The sequence below is a fragment of the Pantherophis guttatus genome, chromosome 4 (assembly GCF_059756535.1).
Source record: "Pantherophis guttatus breed Tessera chromosome 4, ASM5975653v1, whole genome shotgun sequence".
NCBI lineage: Eukaryota > Metazoa > Chordata > Lepidosauria > Squamata > Colubridae > Pantherophis > Pantherophis guttatus.
The window spans coordinates 137,198,485-137,218,575 of NC_142066.1; the positions used below are offsets into that span (position 1 = coordinate 137,198,485).

General features: G+C 37.7%; 1 protein-coding gene across 10 annotated transcripts in view; it reads left to right on the top strand.

The window, feature by feature from the left end:
* Positions 1–20,091, top strand: part of AKAP9 (A-kinase anchoring protein 9) — a 131,621-nt gene that overhangs the window by 87,322 nt on the left and 24,208 nt on the right. For all 10 annotated transcript variants that reach the window (XM_087892872.1, XM_087892878.1, XM_087892874.1 and 7 more), the window contains 5 exons: positions 26–144; positions 401–592; positions 1,629–1,817; positions 16,883–17,024; positions 17,591–17,786. In XM_087892872.1, the coding sequence (XP_087748998.1) occupies positions 26–144; positions 401–592; positions 1,629–1,817; positions 16,883–17,024; positions 17,591–17,786 (838 nt within the window). The remainder of the gene's footprint in view (positions 1–25; positions 145–400; positions 593–1,628; positions 1,818–16,882; positions 17,025–17,590; positions 17,787–20,091) is intronic.

Genomic DNA, 20,091 nt, shown 5'->3' on the forward strand with positions numbered 1-20,091 from the left:
AGCTGAGTTTGACTTATTATTTCAGACTCTGCTTCAGACTGGAACCAAGAAACATACCTGACTCCAAGCCATGGATCAGAAACCATATCAGATGCTGTAGGAGAGGAAGGTGAAACAATGGATTTTCTTCCAAAGAAAATCAAGGTGAATAAGACCTTAAATAAAAAAACAATTGCAGTAAAAAAAAATCCTTGCAGTTTCATGATACCATCCAGATACCATCCAGATACCTACCATGATTTAAATTATTTATCAATTCTAACTAAAATGTTCTTCTTTTTCTTTTCTTCCACTCCCACCTACACATTCTTAAAAGTAGTTTCTAAACATTGGAAAAGGAATAGTTATGAATAGTAATGATTCATTCTCCATTCTATCGTATCTGATGTTTTTCCCCCAGGGTTTGCTAAGAGCTATTCATCACGAGGGCGTGCAGGTACTTTCTCTCACAGAATTTCCTTACAATGAAGGTGAAGTTCTTCCTACTAAAAAAGAACTAGTACCTTGGCTAGAAGAACGCAAGGCTTTCTTAAGCAGTATTTCATCTCTGAAGGAATTAATTGCCAAAATGCAGATTCACAGACAAACCAAGGTAATTATGATCACAGAATGGTTATATTTTAGCAATAGCAGTTAGATTTATATACCACTTCACAGTGCTTTACAGCCTTCTCTAAGCGGTTTACAGAGTCAGCATATTGCTCCCAACAATCTGGCTCCTCATTTTACCAACCTACATACATAAATTATGAAATATTCTATTAATGTGGTGGAATCTCCAGCTAAAATGAAGGGAAGGATCAAGAGGGATCAGAGTTTATAGTAGTTGCACTGCAGCAAGTGGCATAGGCCAAGTCTCCTCCAGAATCCTTGAATCTTGCCATCCTTAAGGGAATGCAGTCAGTCTGGCAAAATGCTTGTAACTTAAGTGACCAGCAATAAAACTTGTGTTGAAATTATTGATGAATGGTTCTGGTTACTTTTGCCTGATTATTCTCTAGTTATAGAAATATTTATGCTTCTATAAATATATTATAAAATTATTTTTGAATCTCTTGAAAGTGCTTCTTTTATTTAACCAGCTGAGACAAATTCTAGTCTCATTTTTCAAAAAATTGTTATCAGTCCAGTCTTTCATATGTCTGGGCAAATGTGTACTACAGTATAGTTTTAGTCATGTAATAGTAAATTTCAGTACAGAGATTCTAGAGGAAAAAAATAAAGCTTGATAATAATGTTTTTGACCTCTGTTTTAACACTAATCTTCAGTTTCACAATTTTTCTCAGTAGTGACTTTAAAGAGGTTAAAGCAGCCTTCCCCAGTCTGCAAATGTATTGGGTCTCTGATTTGGAATTCCAGAGATGAATATATCTGAAATGGGAAATCTTCCATGATGGGGAAAGGAAAAAAAGTTCATATAAAACAAGAGTTGCTAAAATTACCAAAGTTTATATGATAACCTATAGTCATAAATCTGTTCTTAAGACTACTGGAAGTCATTATATTAATTAAATGAAAAAAGTGAGAGAGCTAAGAATTTTCAATAACATAAATATTATATAAACCATAAAAAAATATTTTTAAAGCTTTTATATATTTCTACATTATTACTTTTGTTCTCCCCTAGTTTTATGTAGCATCTGAATCTTCTGATGATGTCTCAGATTGGCGGGCTGAACTGCTCTATGCTGTTCAACAAATTTTCCAAAAAGAAAAGGATATTCTTTTAGCAGCATTTCGGACTGAATTGGCAGAAGTCGGTGTTCAAGATACTTTGGGACTAATAGATCAGCTGGAAAGGAGACTTCAAGAACAGGTGAATTATACTTGATAAAAGTAATGAAAAAATGTATTTATTTTAGCAGTTAAAAAGATTGTTTGCTTATACTTTTTATCAGAGCAGAGCAAGAGATTTCAAGAGAGAATGGAATGGAATGGAATGGAATGGAATGGAATGGAATGGAATGGAATGGAATGGAATGGAATGGAATAGAATAGAATAGAATAGAATAGAATAGAATAGAATAGAATAGAATAGAATAGAATAGAATAGAATAGAATAGAATAGAATAGAATAGAATAGAATAACAGAGTTGGAAGGAACCTAGGAGGTCTTCTAGTTCAACCCCCTGCTTAGGTAGGAAACCCTATATCATTTCAGACAAATCTCTTCTTAAAAACTTCCAGTGTTGGAGCATTCACAACTTCTGGAGACGAGTTGTTCCATTGATTAATTGTTCTGTCATGAAATTTCTCCTTAGTTCTAGGTTGCTTCTTCTTCTTTTTTTTTTTTATTGAAAAAGTTTTTCAAATACAGATTTTCCCCCCCTTTCCCCCCCCTCCTCCCTAACCCCCCTCACCCCCCCTTCCCGTTTGACTTCTTCATAATAAAACCCAAATTCATAACAGATTATTTCATGCTTGACTATCCACTTACTCCATCTCCATATACTGACCCTTTCTTTCTAATAAAATTATCATACCCCCCTTATACTATGCTATAATATGCATTTCAAAGTGACATTCTATTATAACAATGTCTAATAACTCCTGATTTAACATAATAATATTATTATATCTCCCAATTTAACGATTTCTGCTCGTGATCTACCCTTTTACTACCCCCCCATACGATATAACATTTCATAACATACTTCCACTCTAAGACTATTCAATAAATCCTAATTTAACACTTATTCAGTTCAGCTACCCATTTCCTTCCCCCCCCTTCATTACATATATTCACATCTAAACATAATATCCCTTTTCTTTAAACTAAACAAACCATAACCTAACCTATCTCCACCCACTTTCCTACAAAATTACCATAATTATTCTTAATATCTTTATTCTTCTGCCCACTCCCCTAGAAAAATATTTCCTTATGTAAATAAAATCCTAAAAGAAAAAAACTTTAAGCTTGTAATCCATATAACATCTTCTGTAATATCTTTCAACTGGATGATAAACTCCATCGCCCATGTTAGGGTAACATTGCATCCTTATTCCAACAGTATTTTCAGTATCTTCAATTACCATCTGCCCCCATCAGTAACAAATATCTTCATATTGGAAGAGAGAAAAAAAAACAACCCCGACAACCACCCGAGTGACTTTATAATTATATTCCATATAATATTTATGGAGGTGTCTTTTATCCAGATTATTAGTTCCAACCATCATAATAGGGTAACAACCAGATCTTCTGCGTGCCCCAATCCAGTAGATCTCTTGCCATATAACTCAGCATACACGTAATATATTTATCCGGAAATCCAAAAAACAAACAAGATATTTCCAGCCATTCGATTTAAGGCCTTTTTCACATCCCAAAATAATTCAGCACTGCAGAGATCTGCCCTATCCTCAGGATAAAATAAACCAATACTTTGCCAGTTATCTTTTCATATATTCAGTCCTCTCATAAGTAACTGGCATTACACTGTTGTTTAGTTTAAAAGTTTTTATGTTTGTGAGACCTACTTCTTCTTTTCTTGACTTTTTGTGGGTTGGATCTCCATCCTAAATTCCTTTCTGTAGGTTGTGTGTCAACTATTTGGTTTTGCTGATGTATAACTTGATCCTGTTGGGTTTGCTTTTGTGGCTGAGATCTTTCTGGTTCTGTAAATTGTATATCAACTGATTGACTTCCATGCTGGTTTGTGGCTTGACAAATCATTGCATTAGGGTCCGGAACCGCCTCTCTTATATTAAATAATCCAGCTGAGACCTCTGAAAGAGAATCCAAAAGCGGCTCATCTGTGGAGACCTCTTTAACTTATTGTTTCTTCATTGTCTCCATCTCCTTCTGCTTTTCTTGAATTTCTGTCTCTTGTTGATTTTGCTTTTTAAGTACCTTATGATAAAATTCTTCCGCTTTTTCAACAGTATTTAACTGATATCTTACTCCTTGATATCTCAGTATTATACCCACTGGGACATCCCACCTGAATAAAATATTTTGTCTTCTTAACTCAGTCACCAAGAGACCAAATTTCTTTCTATCTCTTACCATCTTAGGCGGCAATTCTTTATATATCCAAATTTTTCTCCCATTCAGTTGTAAAGTAGAATTAAAGGATTTTTGCACAATATCATTTCTTATCTCTTTATCTGTAAAGTAAATCACCACATCTCTAGGCAGTTGCCTTTGCTTTGCAATCCAGGAATTCACTCTATAAGCCTTATCAATTTTACTGAATACCTCCTCAGGATGAACCTTTAAGATCCCAGCCAAAACTTGAGCAGATGTTTTTCTTAAGTCATCACTGTTATTTTCCTGTAAGCCTCTGATTCTGATCGCAAATTCTGTAATCCTGTATTGCAGCATTTCAACCTCTCTTTCAATTCCTTGCTTTATATCTTCTGCATTATAAGTCTCGTGACCAGCTTCCTCTTTAGACTTTACTTCTGAGCTATTATCTCGAATATTTATTAAGTCCTTTTCAATTCTTAATATTTTATTATCCAAATTATCAATTTTCTCCATTTTAGACTCTAGCAATTTAATATTTGTATCCAACTTTATAACAACTTCTGAAAAACCATTAGTCACTGTTACAATCTTTTGTTGCAAATTGTCATACTTTAGTTGTATCATTTCTTTAATTTCCTGCCTTAAATTTTCAAATTTCTGGTTCACAGTCTCATAATATTTTGCCATTTCCTCCTGAATAAATTCTTTTAAATTAAAATCATTCTGCAGAATCTGTAGGCTCAGAGCTTGTTCAAACAGTTGTGAGTGGGGGAGCACCCCCCCTTCTTGTCTCTCAGATTTTATTAGTAACGCCATCCTTCCAGCAAACTCTTCTTTTTTACCCCCCAAACAAGATCAAGTACAAATCTCCAAGAAGAGAGGAACTTAAAATAACTATTTTTCTTTCAAGTTGTAGCCAGCACTATATATTCTGCTACTTTGTATCTGTTATGGAAGGACTCTTACTTTCAGCTTTCTTCTACTTCCCAAGCCTCAGAGGCCATTTTAAAGCTTTTTTTTTTTTCCTCTTTCACTTTAAAATGCTTGTAAATTCATTAAGGATACTTGCGATTTAGGGTCCCAAGTCCAAGTCTCATCTTTTTTAATAAGTCCATCTGTTAGGTTCGTTAGTTAATCCGGTTCCAGCGCCTAGCTCTGCAAAAAGGCAGAGTGCACCCGATGCCCGGAGCAGCGGCGAGGGACAATAGGGAGCTCCAACCTGCTCATCCCCAAGAGTTAAAAAAAGACTCTGGGGACTTCGCAGAGGGCTCTACCCACCCCCGCCCGCTCAGACTCACATTTCCATCAGGAAATGGAGTTTTTCGAGCTGCCTTTCAGATGTAAAGGCGGCTCTTTTACAGGCAACGGGGCGGCGGTCACGGAGGACCGTCTGGCGGCGCTGGAAGCCAGACAGGAAGTCCAGTTCTAGGTTGCTTCTTGATTAGTTTCCACCCATTGCTTCTTGTCTTGCCCTCAGGTGCTTTGGAAAATAGCTTGACTCCCTCTTCTTTGTAGCAGCCTCTGAGATAGTAACACTGCTATCATGTCACCCTGAGTGCTTCCTTTCAGTAAACTAGATATGCCCAATTCCAGCAATCGTTGGAATATTGTAAGCTGATTGTATAGCATGCTTACAACCCCACAGTCTTGAGCTGCCAATATGATTGTACTGGTTTCAGTGTGTAAAAAAGCAAACAGTTTGCCTTGTAATCCTTTCCTCTCCAATTTCACTGCAAGCAGGATGGGGAATTAAAAACAAAAGTTCGTGCATAGGACAATTGTACTGATTATAATAGTGTTCATGTGGCTGAGGAATACTGCAAAGGTATATATGATTTCCAATTGGCCATAAAGTTACTTTTTTCAGCACCATTGTTTCATCTTACAGTTGCTGAGCAAGTGGTCAGTAAATGAGCACTACCTATACTTGGAAAAAACATATTATTTACCTTTATGATGATAAAAGTATATGATTTACTAGGAATGGAAATGACTGCTTCTTTTTCATTGAAAACTGTCCCTTTTGTCTGTATTATTAGAATAAAACTTGAAATGTACTGTAAACTTGTTACTGTACTGTAACATATAGCATATACAAGCATGTGTTTGCATTAACCATCTGCAAAATAATGCCCAGTACACCTACAGCCCATAACCCAATTTTATAAACTTGGAGTCCCTCATGGTAAAGATTTTTTTTCTTTAATAAAGAAGTGTACTTACCAGCCATGCAGGCTGAAATCTTCTAACTCCTGTTGTTTTCTTTGTAATTCTCCATTCCTTCATAACCTACTTAGTCTAAGTCAGTAGACAGGGACCTGACTTCTATTTCAGTATATTGGCTCATCTGAAAAAACATTGGAAATAACACAATCTAGTCATGAGTTATAAACAATGGCTCTGTCACAGTGTTCTGAACAGTCAAAACACTTAAAATGCACTGATCAAAATGGCCAGATTATCACCCCAGTAGTAGCAAGAACATAACTAGTCACTACTACTGTTCTAATCACTGTAAATTATAGTAACTCTGTCAAGCTACCAGACAAAAATGTAATCACAGGTGCTCACGACCTCCAAGTTTAAACTTGGAACAATGCTGATCAATTTTTGTTTTAATAAAAGTAGTTTTTATTGAATATAAATATTAAAAAAGACATACGTGACATATACACAACAAACATTTATACACAAAAAGAGTGTAATTTCTTCTTAAGCATTTTTTCAGAGTGACGTTCTACAATTCTATTTATGATATATTCCTTCACCTCTCCTTAATCTAATAACATTTTTTATTATATATATATATATATTTAAATCGGTAATATTTCCCCTATATTTTTTGTATATTTCTGATTTTTAACCAATTATACCAATTATTCCATATTTTATAATAGTCTGATTCTTCTCTTTCTTGTAATTCTTTGGTTAACCTATCCATTTCAGCACATTCTAAAATTTTCCCTATTACTTCTTTTTCACTTGGTACTTTTTCTTGCTTCCAATTTTTTGCGTAGGTTATTCTTGCAGCAGTTAATATGTGAATTGTGAGATATTTGATATCCTTAGGGTATGATTTGTTAAAGATTCCTAATAGAAATGTTTCTGGTTCTTTTGCAATCTGTGTTTTTGTTATTTGTTCCAACCATTTTTTAATGTTAGACCAAAATTTCTTTGCTGCCGGGCACGTCCACCATAAATGATAGAAAGTCCCTTGTGCCTTTTTGCACTTCCAACAAATCGGGCTATTTTTAGGTTGTATTTTTGCCAATCTGGTTGGAGACATATGCCACCGATAAAAAAAAATTTCAGTTGGTTTTCCTTGTACGCCGTTGCTTTCATTAAATTTAGGTTTACCTGCCAGAACTTTTCCCATTTTTCCAAAGGTATTGTGTGTTTGATGTTTTGAGCTCACTTAATCATCGTTTCTTTGACTGTCTCTTCTTCCAATTTATAGCGTAGAAGAAATTTATAAATTCTACTAATTAATTTATTTTCTGAATCTAATATAATTTTATCTATTTCTTGTTTTTTATTATAAATTTCATATGTTTTTATATGTTCTCTGTATTTGGATTGTATTTGAGTATAAGTCCACCAGTCTATTTCTCTGTGTAAATCTGTCTCCAATTGTTGTTTTGTCTTTAATTTGCCTTGATAGTCAATTATATCTTTATATCTAATTATTTTTGTCTTATCTGTTAAATTTGGGTGCCTAATTGATTCTGCCGGTGCTAGCTAATTTGGTATCTTCATATAATGTTGTTTTTTAATTTTAAGCCAAATTTGTAATAATGAGTTTCTTATTGTGTGTCTTTTAAAATATGAATGTGTTTTGTATTTCTCATCCCACATAAAGGAGTGCCAGCCAGTTTGGAGTTTGTGTCCCTCAATTGTTAAAATTCTAGAGTCCTTTAATGCTATCCAATCTTTGACCCACGATAGTACTGCTGCTTGGTAATATACCTCCCAGTCAGGGAGTGCAGCTCCTCCTCTATCTTTTGTATCCTGAAGCAGCTTAAATTTTATTCGTGGCCTTTTCCCTTGCCATATAAATTTAGATGTTATTTTATTCAGCTTTTCAAAAAACGGTTTATCTATTTTAATTGGGGTGACCTGGAACAAATATAAAAATTTAGGTAATATAGTCATTTTGATGGCCGAAATTCTTCCTAGGAATGAAATGTGTAAATTTTTCCATTTTTCTAAGTCTTTCTTTGTTTGTTCTAGTAATCTATCATAATTGTTTTCTTTAATTGCTGATGTTCTTGTAGATAAGCAGATTCCTAGATATTTTATTTTTTTTGTTGTTTGAATTTGTATATTATCTATCAAATCTTTTGTTTGAATTTCCGTAAGGTTTTTAACAATTAGCTTCGATTTACTTTTATTGATTTTTAGTCCAGCCACTTCTCCAAATTCTTCTATTTTTTGGAACAAATTAGGTATAGATTCCATAGGATTTTCTGTCAAAAACACTAGGTCATCAGTAAAGGCTTGAGCTTTGTATTCTTCTCTATTGATCCTTAAACCTTCAATTCCTTGGTCTTCTCTAATTTTTTTCAACAGGATTTCCAATGATAGAATATATAGTAAGGGGGAAAGTGGACAGCCTTGTCTGACTCCTTTTGTTATATTAAATTTGTCTGTTATGTCATCATTCATAATTATCCTTGCTGATTGCTTGGTATAGATTTCTGCTATAATTTTCCCAAATTTTTCCCCAATTTGCATATTTTGTAGTTTTTCAATCATAAATTTCCAATTTTGATTATCGAAGGCCTTTTGGGCGTCAAGAAAAACCAACGCTGCCTGCTTCTCCGGGTGTGATTCATAATATTCTAGAGCATTAAGTACTATTCTCATGTTGTTTTTTATTTGGCGTCCCGGCAGAAATCCATTTTGGTCTGGGTGTATATATGTATTTAATACTGATTTAATCCTTTCGGCCAAGATTGCTGCAAATATTTTGTAATCGGCATTCAATAATGAAATAGGTCTATAGTTTTGTATTAACTGGAGATCTGTATCTTCTTTTGGAATGATTGTTATTATGGCTTCTGTCCATGAATTTGGTATTTTGGCTTTCTCCATAGCTTCATTATATAATCGCAACATATTCTCTCCCAATACATCTTGCATTGTTTTGTATATTTCTACTGGTAGCCCGTTGGGTCCCGGTGTTTTATTGTTTTTTTGCTTTTTCAGTACTTCAGCTAATTCTAATTTGGTTATTGGCCTATTGAGAGTTATTCTTTGTTCTTCTGTGATTTTTGGCATTCCTGATTTCCCTATGTACTGTTTTATCTTGTCTTCCTCTATTTTCCCCTGATTATATAGATTCGCATAAAATTTCTTAATAATTTCTTTTTTGGCCTCTTTACTATGTTGAATTTCTCCTTTATCGTCTTTCAATTGGTATATCATTCTTTTTTTCTGTTCTTTTTTTCAGTTTATAGGCTAGCCATCTGCCCGTTTTATTTGCGTGTTCGAAATAATTTTGTTTCGCCATTTTTATTTTTTGGGCTAGTTCTATTCGGTTTATCAAATTCAATTTATGCTTAATCATTTCCTATTCTTTTCTTATTGTTTTGTTCTGGGGCTTTTCTTGGAGTTTTTGTTCTATTTGTTTTAGGTCTTTCTCTAAATTATCTAATTGTTTTTTCTTCTCTTTATTCTTTTTCCTCGTATATGCTATTACTAGCATATATGCTATATATGCTTTTAAAGTATCCCATGTGTTTTGTAAAGAGGTTTCCTCTATTTTATTTATCTGAAAAAATATTTTTACTTCCTTTTCTAACATCGAATTAAATTCTTCTTCTTTACATAATCTTTGGTTCATTGTCCATCTCTTACGTCTTCTTTCCCCTTTCCAGTTTATGAATAGTGGATTGTGGTCTGCCCATTGGTTTGTGCCTATCTAAATTTTTTCTACTTCTATTTTGATATTTGGGGTCATCCATGCCATGTCCAGTCTTGACCAGGAGTTATGCGGATGGGAGTAAAAGGTGTATTGGGCCTCTTCTTCATGTGTTTCCCTCCATACATCTGCCAAGTTTAGTTCTTCAGCCATAGTAAAGAATTCTTTTGGAAGTATTTCTTTTTTCTTTTGTTTTTTTCCCCCAGTTTTGTAGTCCTTCTTTGCATTTACTATTGCATTATAATTCCCTATTACACAAATATCATCATATTCTAATTCTGCTAATTTTATATGTAGATCTTTAAAAAAAACCTGTAGTTTTTGGTTAGGTGCATAAATCACTACAATTAACATTTTCCTCTTTCCTATTTCTAGTTCAACCATCACCACTCTACCTTGCTCATCGGTATAGACTAGTTTAGATTGTATTTTTTCTTTTACGTAAATCACTACTCCTTTTTTCTTTTTTGGGGCCAGAGATGAATATAGTTTCCCTAATTTGGGGTTTTCTAGGATTTTTTGATAATCTTTTTGAATGTGTACTTCTTGCAGACATATCACATCTGCTTCTAATTTTCGTAATTTTGTGAAAATTTGATTCCTTTTCTTTGGGGCATTTAAGCCATTAATGTTTACCGAAAAGAGTTTGATCTGTTCATCCATTGCCTATCGTATCTGGTTTTTTTGTGTTTCTTGTTTCCATCCGTTCCTTAGCTTTTGCACCTCCTCTCTGTTCTCTCTTTTTCTTGCCTCTGTCTTATTTCTTTTTCTTGATTTGTTTCTATTGGTTCTTCTTCTTGACTTTTACTATCTGTTTCCTCCTTGCTTTCCTGTTCTTCGTCTAGTCTAAAGTGTGTGTTATGAAATTCTCTTGCCTTTTCTAGAGTGTCTATTTTATATTTTTTGTCTTCCCATGTAATTAAGATCCCCTCTATTGGCAGCCATCTGTACATTATCTTGTATTAGATCAATAGTTGTGTTAAAAACTGATATTGTTGTCGTAGATTTCTTACTCTTCGGGGTATCTGTTTTAAGATTATAATTTCTTTATCATTATAGATCACCATTTCTTCTCTAGATTTCTTATAGGCTTCATCTCGGATTGATTTTTTTTAAGAATTTGACATGGACTTCTCTCGCCAGTCTGTGTTTTCTTATATAATTTGTACACGGTAAGTTTCTTCCAATTGTCCTTTTATTTCTTCTGGCTCTTTTTGTATCATTCCTGCGATAATTTCCACCATCTTCCCTTCTAAATCCTCATTTTTTTCTTCTGGAATATTTTGAAAACGCAAGAAGTATGAGGCCTTTTCCATTTCGAGCATGGCCAAGGAATCTGACATTTCTTTATTTAGTTGTAGGGTTTTTTGTTCCATTGCTTTTACTTTTAATTCCACATGATCTATTTTTGTTTCCGTTTTCCTAATTCTCTGTTCATTTTCTGCTATAGAATTTTGAATGCCCCCAATTTTATCCTTCATGGTCTTGATATCTTCCTTGACTTCTCCTAATTCATTTCTAATCTCTGCATGGAATGTTCTCATTTCTTCCTGATTTTCAGCTATTTTTTCTTGTGTTTGGAGCAGTGTTTCCTGGATCTTTTGAAACATATCTTGTATTACATTTGGTGCCATTTCCAGTTTTTCTTTTTCTTTCCCATCATGCTATCTATTGTTTTTTGTTGTGAGGGGGTAGGAGTCATTACTGACGTATTGGTTGTAGGTTTTTTCCCTGTCTTTGTTATGGTGGATGTTGTAGACATTTTCAATATTCATGTAAAGCTTTCCAACCTTAACATCAATTATTAAGTTATTCCTTAGTATCTCTTTTCCCCTCCAAACACTGCTTATACACCACACAGCTTATTTATAGTTATATTATATTATATTGCCAGTTATCCCAATTGAGCAATTAATTCTTGTTCACAGTATAAATCAATTTACTTATCAATCAAGATTTTAGTTTAATTTTCTTAATTTTCTAATTAGCAATCTTTTAAATTACCCCCTTTTTCAATCAGTCTATCTCAGACATACAGTAAACTCATCTGTTATTTTGTATAAAAATCAACCTTTCACTTTAACAATAATTCCTTATCTAACCACAATTTCACAATACAATTTATAGCTATAAAAATATTATCAACTTATATATTTCTTTTAAATATTAAACTTATTAACTAATTAAACAGTTCAAAATTAATAATTCACTTAATTTTTATTTTCTTTAGTCTTTATTGTCTTCTTGCTTTACCTCTATCAATCCGTTCTTTCACAGTCATAAAAAACGCGATCTGTGTCCGTCTCAGTCTTTTTTTTTTTTAATTACTTCTCCTAGTAATCGGATCTCTGCATTCAGTTTTCAAATCTTTTTTTTTTTAACTTAAGTTCTTATTGTCCAAAGTTATTTGTAAATCCAAAGTCCGAAATCCAGATAGGTCTTCTGTATCCGTGAATTTCATCACTTAGTCCGGTATTTCAGTCTCTGCACTCAGTTTTCCGATATTTTGGGGTTTGAATCAGTTATAATTCCCAGGTTCAAATGGCTTGTCTATATCCACACCACAGAGTCCACAGGCTGCTCCCTTTGCTCAACTGTAAAAGTCCGCACTCACACCGCTTCGAGCGCTATTTCTCCTTTCTTATGTTTGCTTAGTCATTCTATGGGTTCCTCTCTTCCGCGCTGTAGTTGTTTCCCCTTTTTTCCTTCTCCTCTTGTATCTCCACTGTTGTAACTCACTTGTCTTCCTCTGATTCGATCGCGCGTCCCCTGTTTACCGCCTCTATTGTAGGTGATCTATCTGACAGTCACTCGGATTTGCTTCCACTTTTTGCTTCGATCTAGGCGGGCGCCATCACTCCTGTCCGCAGATAAGGCCGACTTCTTCTCCACCAATTTAAGAGGTTGATCGCTTGACCTCCCTGATGACAGCGCAACACCAGGGGGCTTCGCAAGTTCCTCTTTCGTTTCCCGATCCCTCCAAGTTTGGGAATGCCCTTAAAGAGCAATTAATGAGGAAATTTGGGTATCAGAGACGGAGCCTCCGTTTCCTCACCCGTTCGTGATGACGTCACCGCCGGAAGTCCCAATTTTTGTTTTAAATATAGAACAGAATGTGTTTATTTCAAACTGAAAAAAACTTCTCACAATACACAAATTTTGTTACAAGTAGAGAAAACTTGGATAATTTTGCATAGTCTTGTATTGTTATGCTATTATTATTATTGTATACATTTCAATTTTATGATTTATTTTTCATACCTAGGTCTATTGGGAACATTTTACGTATAAATTTGCAAATGAATGAAACAACTATTTTGGCCTTCTAGATTTTTTTTTATTAGATGCAAAAGATTTCATCATGTTCAATAGCATTTTTTTACCTTTTTACTTTAAAATAGTTAGTTGGAAATAAACATTGTAATTGGGGAAACAGAAATTATAATTCTACTACATCCTAAAGATAGATGGGTAGTTGGAAAATAATTGTAAGAAATATAGTTAAAGATGTTGTGTCCTTTTATTGCAACAGCATTGTTATGAATATTCTCTGAATGTTTAATAAAACTGAAGGACTGCCACTTAAGAACACCTACATAAGACATAAAAAAGATTTCATGAAAAACATTTTTATTCTTCTGTTGATGAAAACCACTACCGTATTTTCCGGCATATAAAATGACTTTTTAACACAGGAAAATCACCTCAAAAGTTGGGGGTCGTTTTATACGCCGGGTACCCGAATCTGAGTTGCTGGCGCTGACCGATGACGCTACGGGAGCGCCGACAACATTGAGGGGAAGCTGTGCCGATCTCGTCAAGGCTGCATGCCACTGAATGCTGGACCCAGCTGATTGCTATGCGGAGCTTCCCCCGCCGTCCCAGGCATCCAGGGGGATATTACCGACGCTCTGACTTCCCCAGCTGACCCCCAGTGATGGCGAGCCCCACCTGTCTGGGGAAGTTGGAGCGTCGGTAATATCCCCCTGGATGCCTGGGGGAAGCTCCGCTCAGCAACCAGCTGGTTCCAGCATTCAGTGGCATGCAGCCTTGACGAGATCGGCACAGCTTCCTGAATATGAGTTGCTGGTGCTGACTGATAATGCTACGGGAGCGCCGACAACATTGAGGGGAAGCTGTGCCGATCTCGCCAAGGCTGCATGCCACTCAATGCTGGAACCAGCTGGTTGCTACGGGGAGCTTCCCCTGCCGTCCCAGGCATCCAGGGGGATATTACCGACGCTCCGACTTCCCCAGCTGACCACCAGTGATGGCGAGCCCCACCTGTCTGGGGAAGTCGGAGCGTCGGTAATATCCCCCTGGATGCCTGGGGGAAGCTCCGCTCAGAAACCAGCTGGTTCCAGCATTGAGTGGCATGCAGCCTTGACGAGATCTGCACAGCTTCCTGAATCTGAGTTGCTGGCGCTGACTGATGATGCTACAGGAGAGCATGCGATGAGATCTTGCAGGGGGCTGATCTGGCGTCCGCAATGGAGGGCAAAATCCAGCTGCTCCCCGGACCAGTCACCATTTACCGCTCCGAGTCCCAAGCATCAGGAGATGAGGCTGCCTTGTGCCGCAAATATAGCAAGACAGAATCCTGATGCTGCACTTTCAGCAGAGAGATGAGGGCTGCCTTGGCCATCGGCTGGCACAAATATACCAAGGCGAATGCTCATGCCGCACAAGTTCAAGTAGTGCTTCGCTCCCACACTTCTTCCGGCCCTCAGTCTCTCAGGGAGATGCTTGACTTCCTCTCAGCCCCAAGACACTGGCTGGCCATTGAGATGAGAGAGAGAGAGAATGGGAGAGAAAGAGAGAGAATCAGAATGAGACAGAGAGAGAAAGAGACAAAGGATGAAAGAGAGAATGAGAGAGAGAGAATCAGAATGAGACAGAGAGAGAAAGAGACAAAGAATGAGAGAGAGAGAAAGACAGAATGAAAGAGAATGAGAGAAAGAGAGAGAGAGAATCAGAGAGAGAGAGAGAATGAGACAGAGAAAGAGACAGAATGAAAGAGAGAGAATCAAAGAATCAGAATGAGAGAGAGAGAGAGACAAAATGAAAGAGAATCAGAATGAGAGAGAGAAAGTGGGGGGAGAGAGAGAAAGGGGGACAGAGAGAAAGAGAGAATGAGAGAGTGGGGGGAGAGAAGGGGAGAGAGAAAGAGAAAGAGGGTGGGAGAAAGAGAGAAAGAGGGTGGAGAAAGAATGAGAGAAAGAGTGGGAGAGAGAAAGAGAGAATGAGAGAGTGGGGGAGAGAGAGGGGGGAGGGAGAGAAAGAGAGAATGAGAAAGAGTGGGAGAGAGAGAGAGAAAGCGAAAATGAGAAAGAGTGGGAGACAGAGAGAGAGAGAGACAGAGAGGAGGGAGAGTGCCTGAAGGACCCCATCCTGTACTGAGAGTCCAGATGATTACATTAACAGTAACAATATTTAATCTTCCTGTATTTTTAAAGCTTTTATATGTTTCCGTCCCCTATTGCAGTGCAGGCTCCAACATGTTGTACTTACTATAGCCTTCAGCACCCATACAAAAAAAATTCATATCCCTGGTTTATGGTTAAGATGCCCAATTTATGGTATTTCAGCCAGAAGTAATCTGCATTATACCGGATAATGCACTTAAGTTCAATTTAAACCTTAAGCAGAATGGCTTGCCTCAAGTCTTTATGACTAAGCATGTTTGCTTTAACCAGGCTTTATGCCAATACTATGTAATTGGAAACTGTTTTTAGTAAAACCTTCAAAGTGTTTTTTCCCCCTCTTTTTTAAGAAAATGGATGAGGAAGGATATAAGTACAGTGTGCTTTGTTGGCTGGTAAAATCATTATTGTCTGAACCGCGAAATTTAAAATTATGAAGTTGGTGGTCCCTGAGGTCCAAAAGGTTGGGGACCCCTGGCCTAAGACCATCGGAAAACACATATTTTTGATGGTTTTAGGAATAACTTTATCGTTGGGGGTCACCACAACATGAGGAACTGTATTAAAGGGTCGCGGCATTAGGAAGGTTGAGAACCACTGCCCTAGCTGCTTGCCTTGCTTCGCTTGCCTGAATCCATTCCATCAGCAAGCAACTCCCTGCCTGCAATCAAGCAAGCAGGGAGTTGTGGACTTCAACTCCCAGAATTCCTCAGCCAGCAAAACAAAGCTGGCTGAGGAATTCTGGGAGTTGAAGTCTACAAGTCTTAAAGTTGCCAAGGTTGGAGACCCCTGTTCTATTGGGTAAGTTTTTTTCCCCTTTGGGATCTTTTAAAAAAATAGTTAATTGGGGTTTTTTTTAGTTGTTCTTTTTTAGATCTAGCCATTTAAAGTTTAGGAAGTTTTAAATTTAGCTTTCATATAAAAATTAAAATAAAATAAAATAAAATAATATTTGTGCAGCTTTCTGAGATTTAGTATGTTTTTGTAGTGTTTCACTCTAACTACACAAACACACAAAATCTCACAAAGCTGTATGTGGAATTTTGTGTGTGTAAAGTGTGAAAGTTGGGTTTTTGGGCTTTTTGTGGCTGTGTGAGGTTCCTGCTTGTTTCAGGGGCCATTTTGGGTCTAGCACAGCTGCTTTTACATTGTGGGTGAGCCAGTTGTGTTGTGTTGTGTTGTGTGTGTGTAAAGTGTGAAAGTTGTTTTTTTGGGCTTTTTGTGGCTGTGTGAGGTTCCTGCTTGTTGCAGGGGCCATTTTGGATCTAGCACAGCTGCTTTTACATTGTGGGTGAGCCAGTTGATGTTTTTTTAATTTTTATTTGGTGTGCGTTGGAAGAGGGGTAGTCTTATACGGTGAGTATAGCCCAAACCCTATATTTAAACAGGAAAATTTTGGGGTCGTCTTATACGCCCAGTCATCTTATACACCGGAAAATACGGTACATTCCTATAATTTACCTGAGATGAGAACTTGTTAACTTTTTAACTAGTAAAGGCAACACAATTTATTAATCTGGTATTTCTTTCTGCTTTTTATTCTCAATAACTAATAAAAGGTGACATATCAGAGGAGTGCTTTGGATTTCCTTCAGAATGCGGACAGACAAAGTTTGTTAATGGAAACCAATATTTTGCATGCACAGCTAATCAGGCAAGGTGAAGAAAAGGAAGAAATAGAAATTCATCCAAAATGTCAAGGTAATGTGTAAAACTGTTTGATCAATGGGGTTACCTTCACTTCCCTTGCATCAGACTTCTTTTCTAGGCTTCAGTTTGAAAAAAAAAAGAGGTTTGTGTGTTATTATTGGTATATGTGAACTAGTAACAAGGATACCAAAAACTCAACTTGGACAACATATCATATGATCATGATCTCACTTAACCAACTTCAGAAGACAGAAAGTAGCATTAACAATGCCAAGGCCACAAGGTTCAGCTACTTGAGAGATTCCTGACCTCTCAGGTTAAAGACATTTGAGGTATTATCCCAAGAGCTTGACAAATAAAAATTAGTGGCCTAATTTTAGAGTGAAATTCTTGCAGTGAGTTTAAAATTATTATATGATAATAATTTATAATATGGAACACTGTAATGGAAATAATTTCATTAGAGGACTAAAGATTAAACACACGTTTACTATTATTGAAGTTAAACATTTTCTATAAATAAGAAACTGGTTTTGTTCTTTGTTCAGGATTTTGTTTCAATATGACAGATTAGCATGTTTAGTCTGTTTCTTACTGTGTAACAATGCACTCCCTAGAACTGTTGGAATACAATATGGAAATGCAAATAGAGCTCAAAAATACCAAGGACAGAACAGCTGAACTTCAAGAGCAGCTCAGTTCTGAAAGGATGGTGATTGCAGAACTGAAGAATGAACTTGGGCAAACCAAGCTGGAATTGGAAACAACCCTAAAAGCACAACATAAGCACTTGAGGGATCTGGAAGCTATCAGGTATAATTTTCAAGGGCTGTTTTCTTTAGCACTATAGAAGATCGTGCATATGTGTGTGTGTGTGTGTGTGTGTGTGTGTGTGTGTGTGTGTGTGTGTGTGTGTGTGTGTGTACAGTTAATATCTCGGGTTTCTTCCCGTGTAATTGTAAACATATCCTTAAAAGGATAGTAGCGACGTTTCGACGAAATCGCATTCGTCATCTTCTGGCTGAAGTTCTCGGTTTGGTGCTTATGGGCAAACACCAAACCGAGAACTTCAGCCAGAAGATGACAAATGCGATTTTGTCGAAACGTCGCTACTACCCTTTTAAGGATATATTTACAATTACACGGGAAGAAACCCGAGATATTAACTGTACACACATATATACCCGTGAAAACTTACATAAATATATATATATATTAAGAATTGTCCTAAAGATGCGAGTTCCAGGTATAGTTATAGAAGAGGCAATAGACATCATGATCTCTGGAACATTTAAAAGTTTAAAAATTTTTATTTTAAAACTTGTGCTAAGCTTTCGTCAGCCCCTACCGACTTCATCAGAGTATAAAATCCCCATTGAGGAGCTGCTTGCTTTTATGTAATGCTGATCAATTTGGTCATTGCGCGTGTAACAGGCCCACACCCTTGCCTTCCCCCTGTAATTATCTTTTTTTCTGCCTTAGTCATGCTGACAGATGACGATGCACTTTCCCCTGCCTCCTTCCCCATTGTGTGTTGTCTCTTTCTCTCCCTGGGGGGTAACGCAGGGTTATCAGGCATTGCTTTGAAGGTATTTCTCCCGGCTCCCTCTCCCTCATTGTTATGCCTTTCCCTTTTTTTATTTTTATTTATTTATTTTCAATTTATATACCGCCCTTCTCCCTGAGGACTCAGGGCGGAGCACAGCCAGAATTAAAAACATGAAATACAAATATTAAAAACAGTTAAAATCTATTTAAATTTGGCCCAAAAATTTAAAAAACCACAGACCAATTAAATATTTAAAAAATTTAAAAAATTTCTTCCTAAGCCAGCCCGGCTTGCTGGAAAAAGTGGGTTTTAAGGGCACGGCGGAAGGCACTGAGGTCTTGGATTCTCCTTATCTCTGGGGGCAACTGATTCCAGAGGGTAGGTGCCCCCACAGAGAAGGCTCTCCCCCTGGGGGTCACCAGCCTACATAGTTTGGCTGATGGCACCCTAAGGAGGCCCTCTCTGTGGGAGCGCACGGGTCGCTGGGAGGTCGTCGGTAGCAGCAGGCGGTCTCAAAGATAGCTAGGCCTTATGCCATGGAGCGCTTTAAAGGTGATAACCAACACCTTGAAGTGCACCCGGAAGACCACCGGGAGCCAGTGCAGCTCACGCAGGAGCAGCGTTACATGGGAGCGCCATGCTGCTCCCATCACTACCCGCACTGCTGCGTTCTGGACCAGCTGGAGTCTCCGGGTGCCCCTCAAGGGGAGCCCCATGTAGAGAGCATTGCAGTAGTCAAGGCGAGAGGTGACGAGGGCGTGAGTGACTGTGCACAGGGAATCCCGATCAAGAATAGGCCGCAACTGGCGAATCAGGCGAACCTGATAAAAGGTCCCCCTGTTTACAGCCGTCAGATGTTCCTCCAAGGACAGCTGCATATCCAGGAGGACTCCCAGATTGCGAGCCCTTTCTGTGGGGGCCAAGGACTCGTCCCCAATAGTCAGTGATGGAGTCAACTGACTATATCGGGATGCCAGGAGCCACAGCCACTCAGTCTTGGAAGGGTTGAGCTTGAGCCTGTTCCTCCCCATCCAGATCCGCACAGCCTCCAGGCACTGAGACATCACTTCAAGGGCATCGTTGGGGTGGCCTGGGGTGGAGATGTACAGCTGGGTGTTATCAGCGTACTGATGGTATCTCACCCCGAAGCCACGGATGATCTCGCCCAGTAGCTTCACATAAATGTTGAACAGAAGGGGCGAGAGGACCGATCCCTGCGGCACTCCACAGACGAGAGGCCTCGAGGTCGACCTCTGCCCCCCTGCCAACACAAACTGCAACCGGTCGGAGAGAAAGGAGAACCACCGCAATACGGTGCCTCCCACCCCCAACTCTTCCAACCGGTGCAGCATGATACCATGGTCGATGGTATCAAAAGCCGCTGAGAGGTCTAACAGGACCAGAACAAAGGAGCAACCCCGAGCCCTCCAGAGATCATCAACCAACGCGACCAATGCCGTTTCCGTGCTGTGCCCAGACCTGAAACCCGACTGGAATGGATCTAGATAAGATGTTTCCTCCAGGAATTGTGGAAACTGTCGCGCGACCACACTCTCAACAACCTTCGCC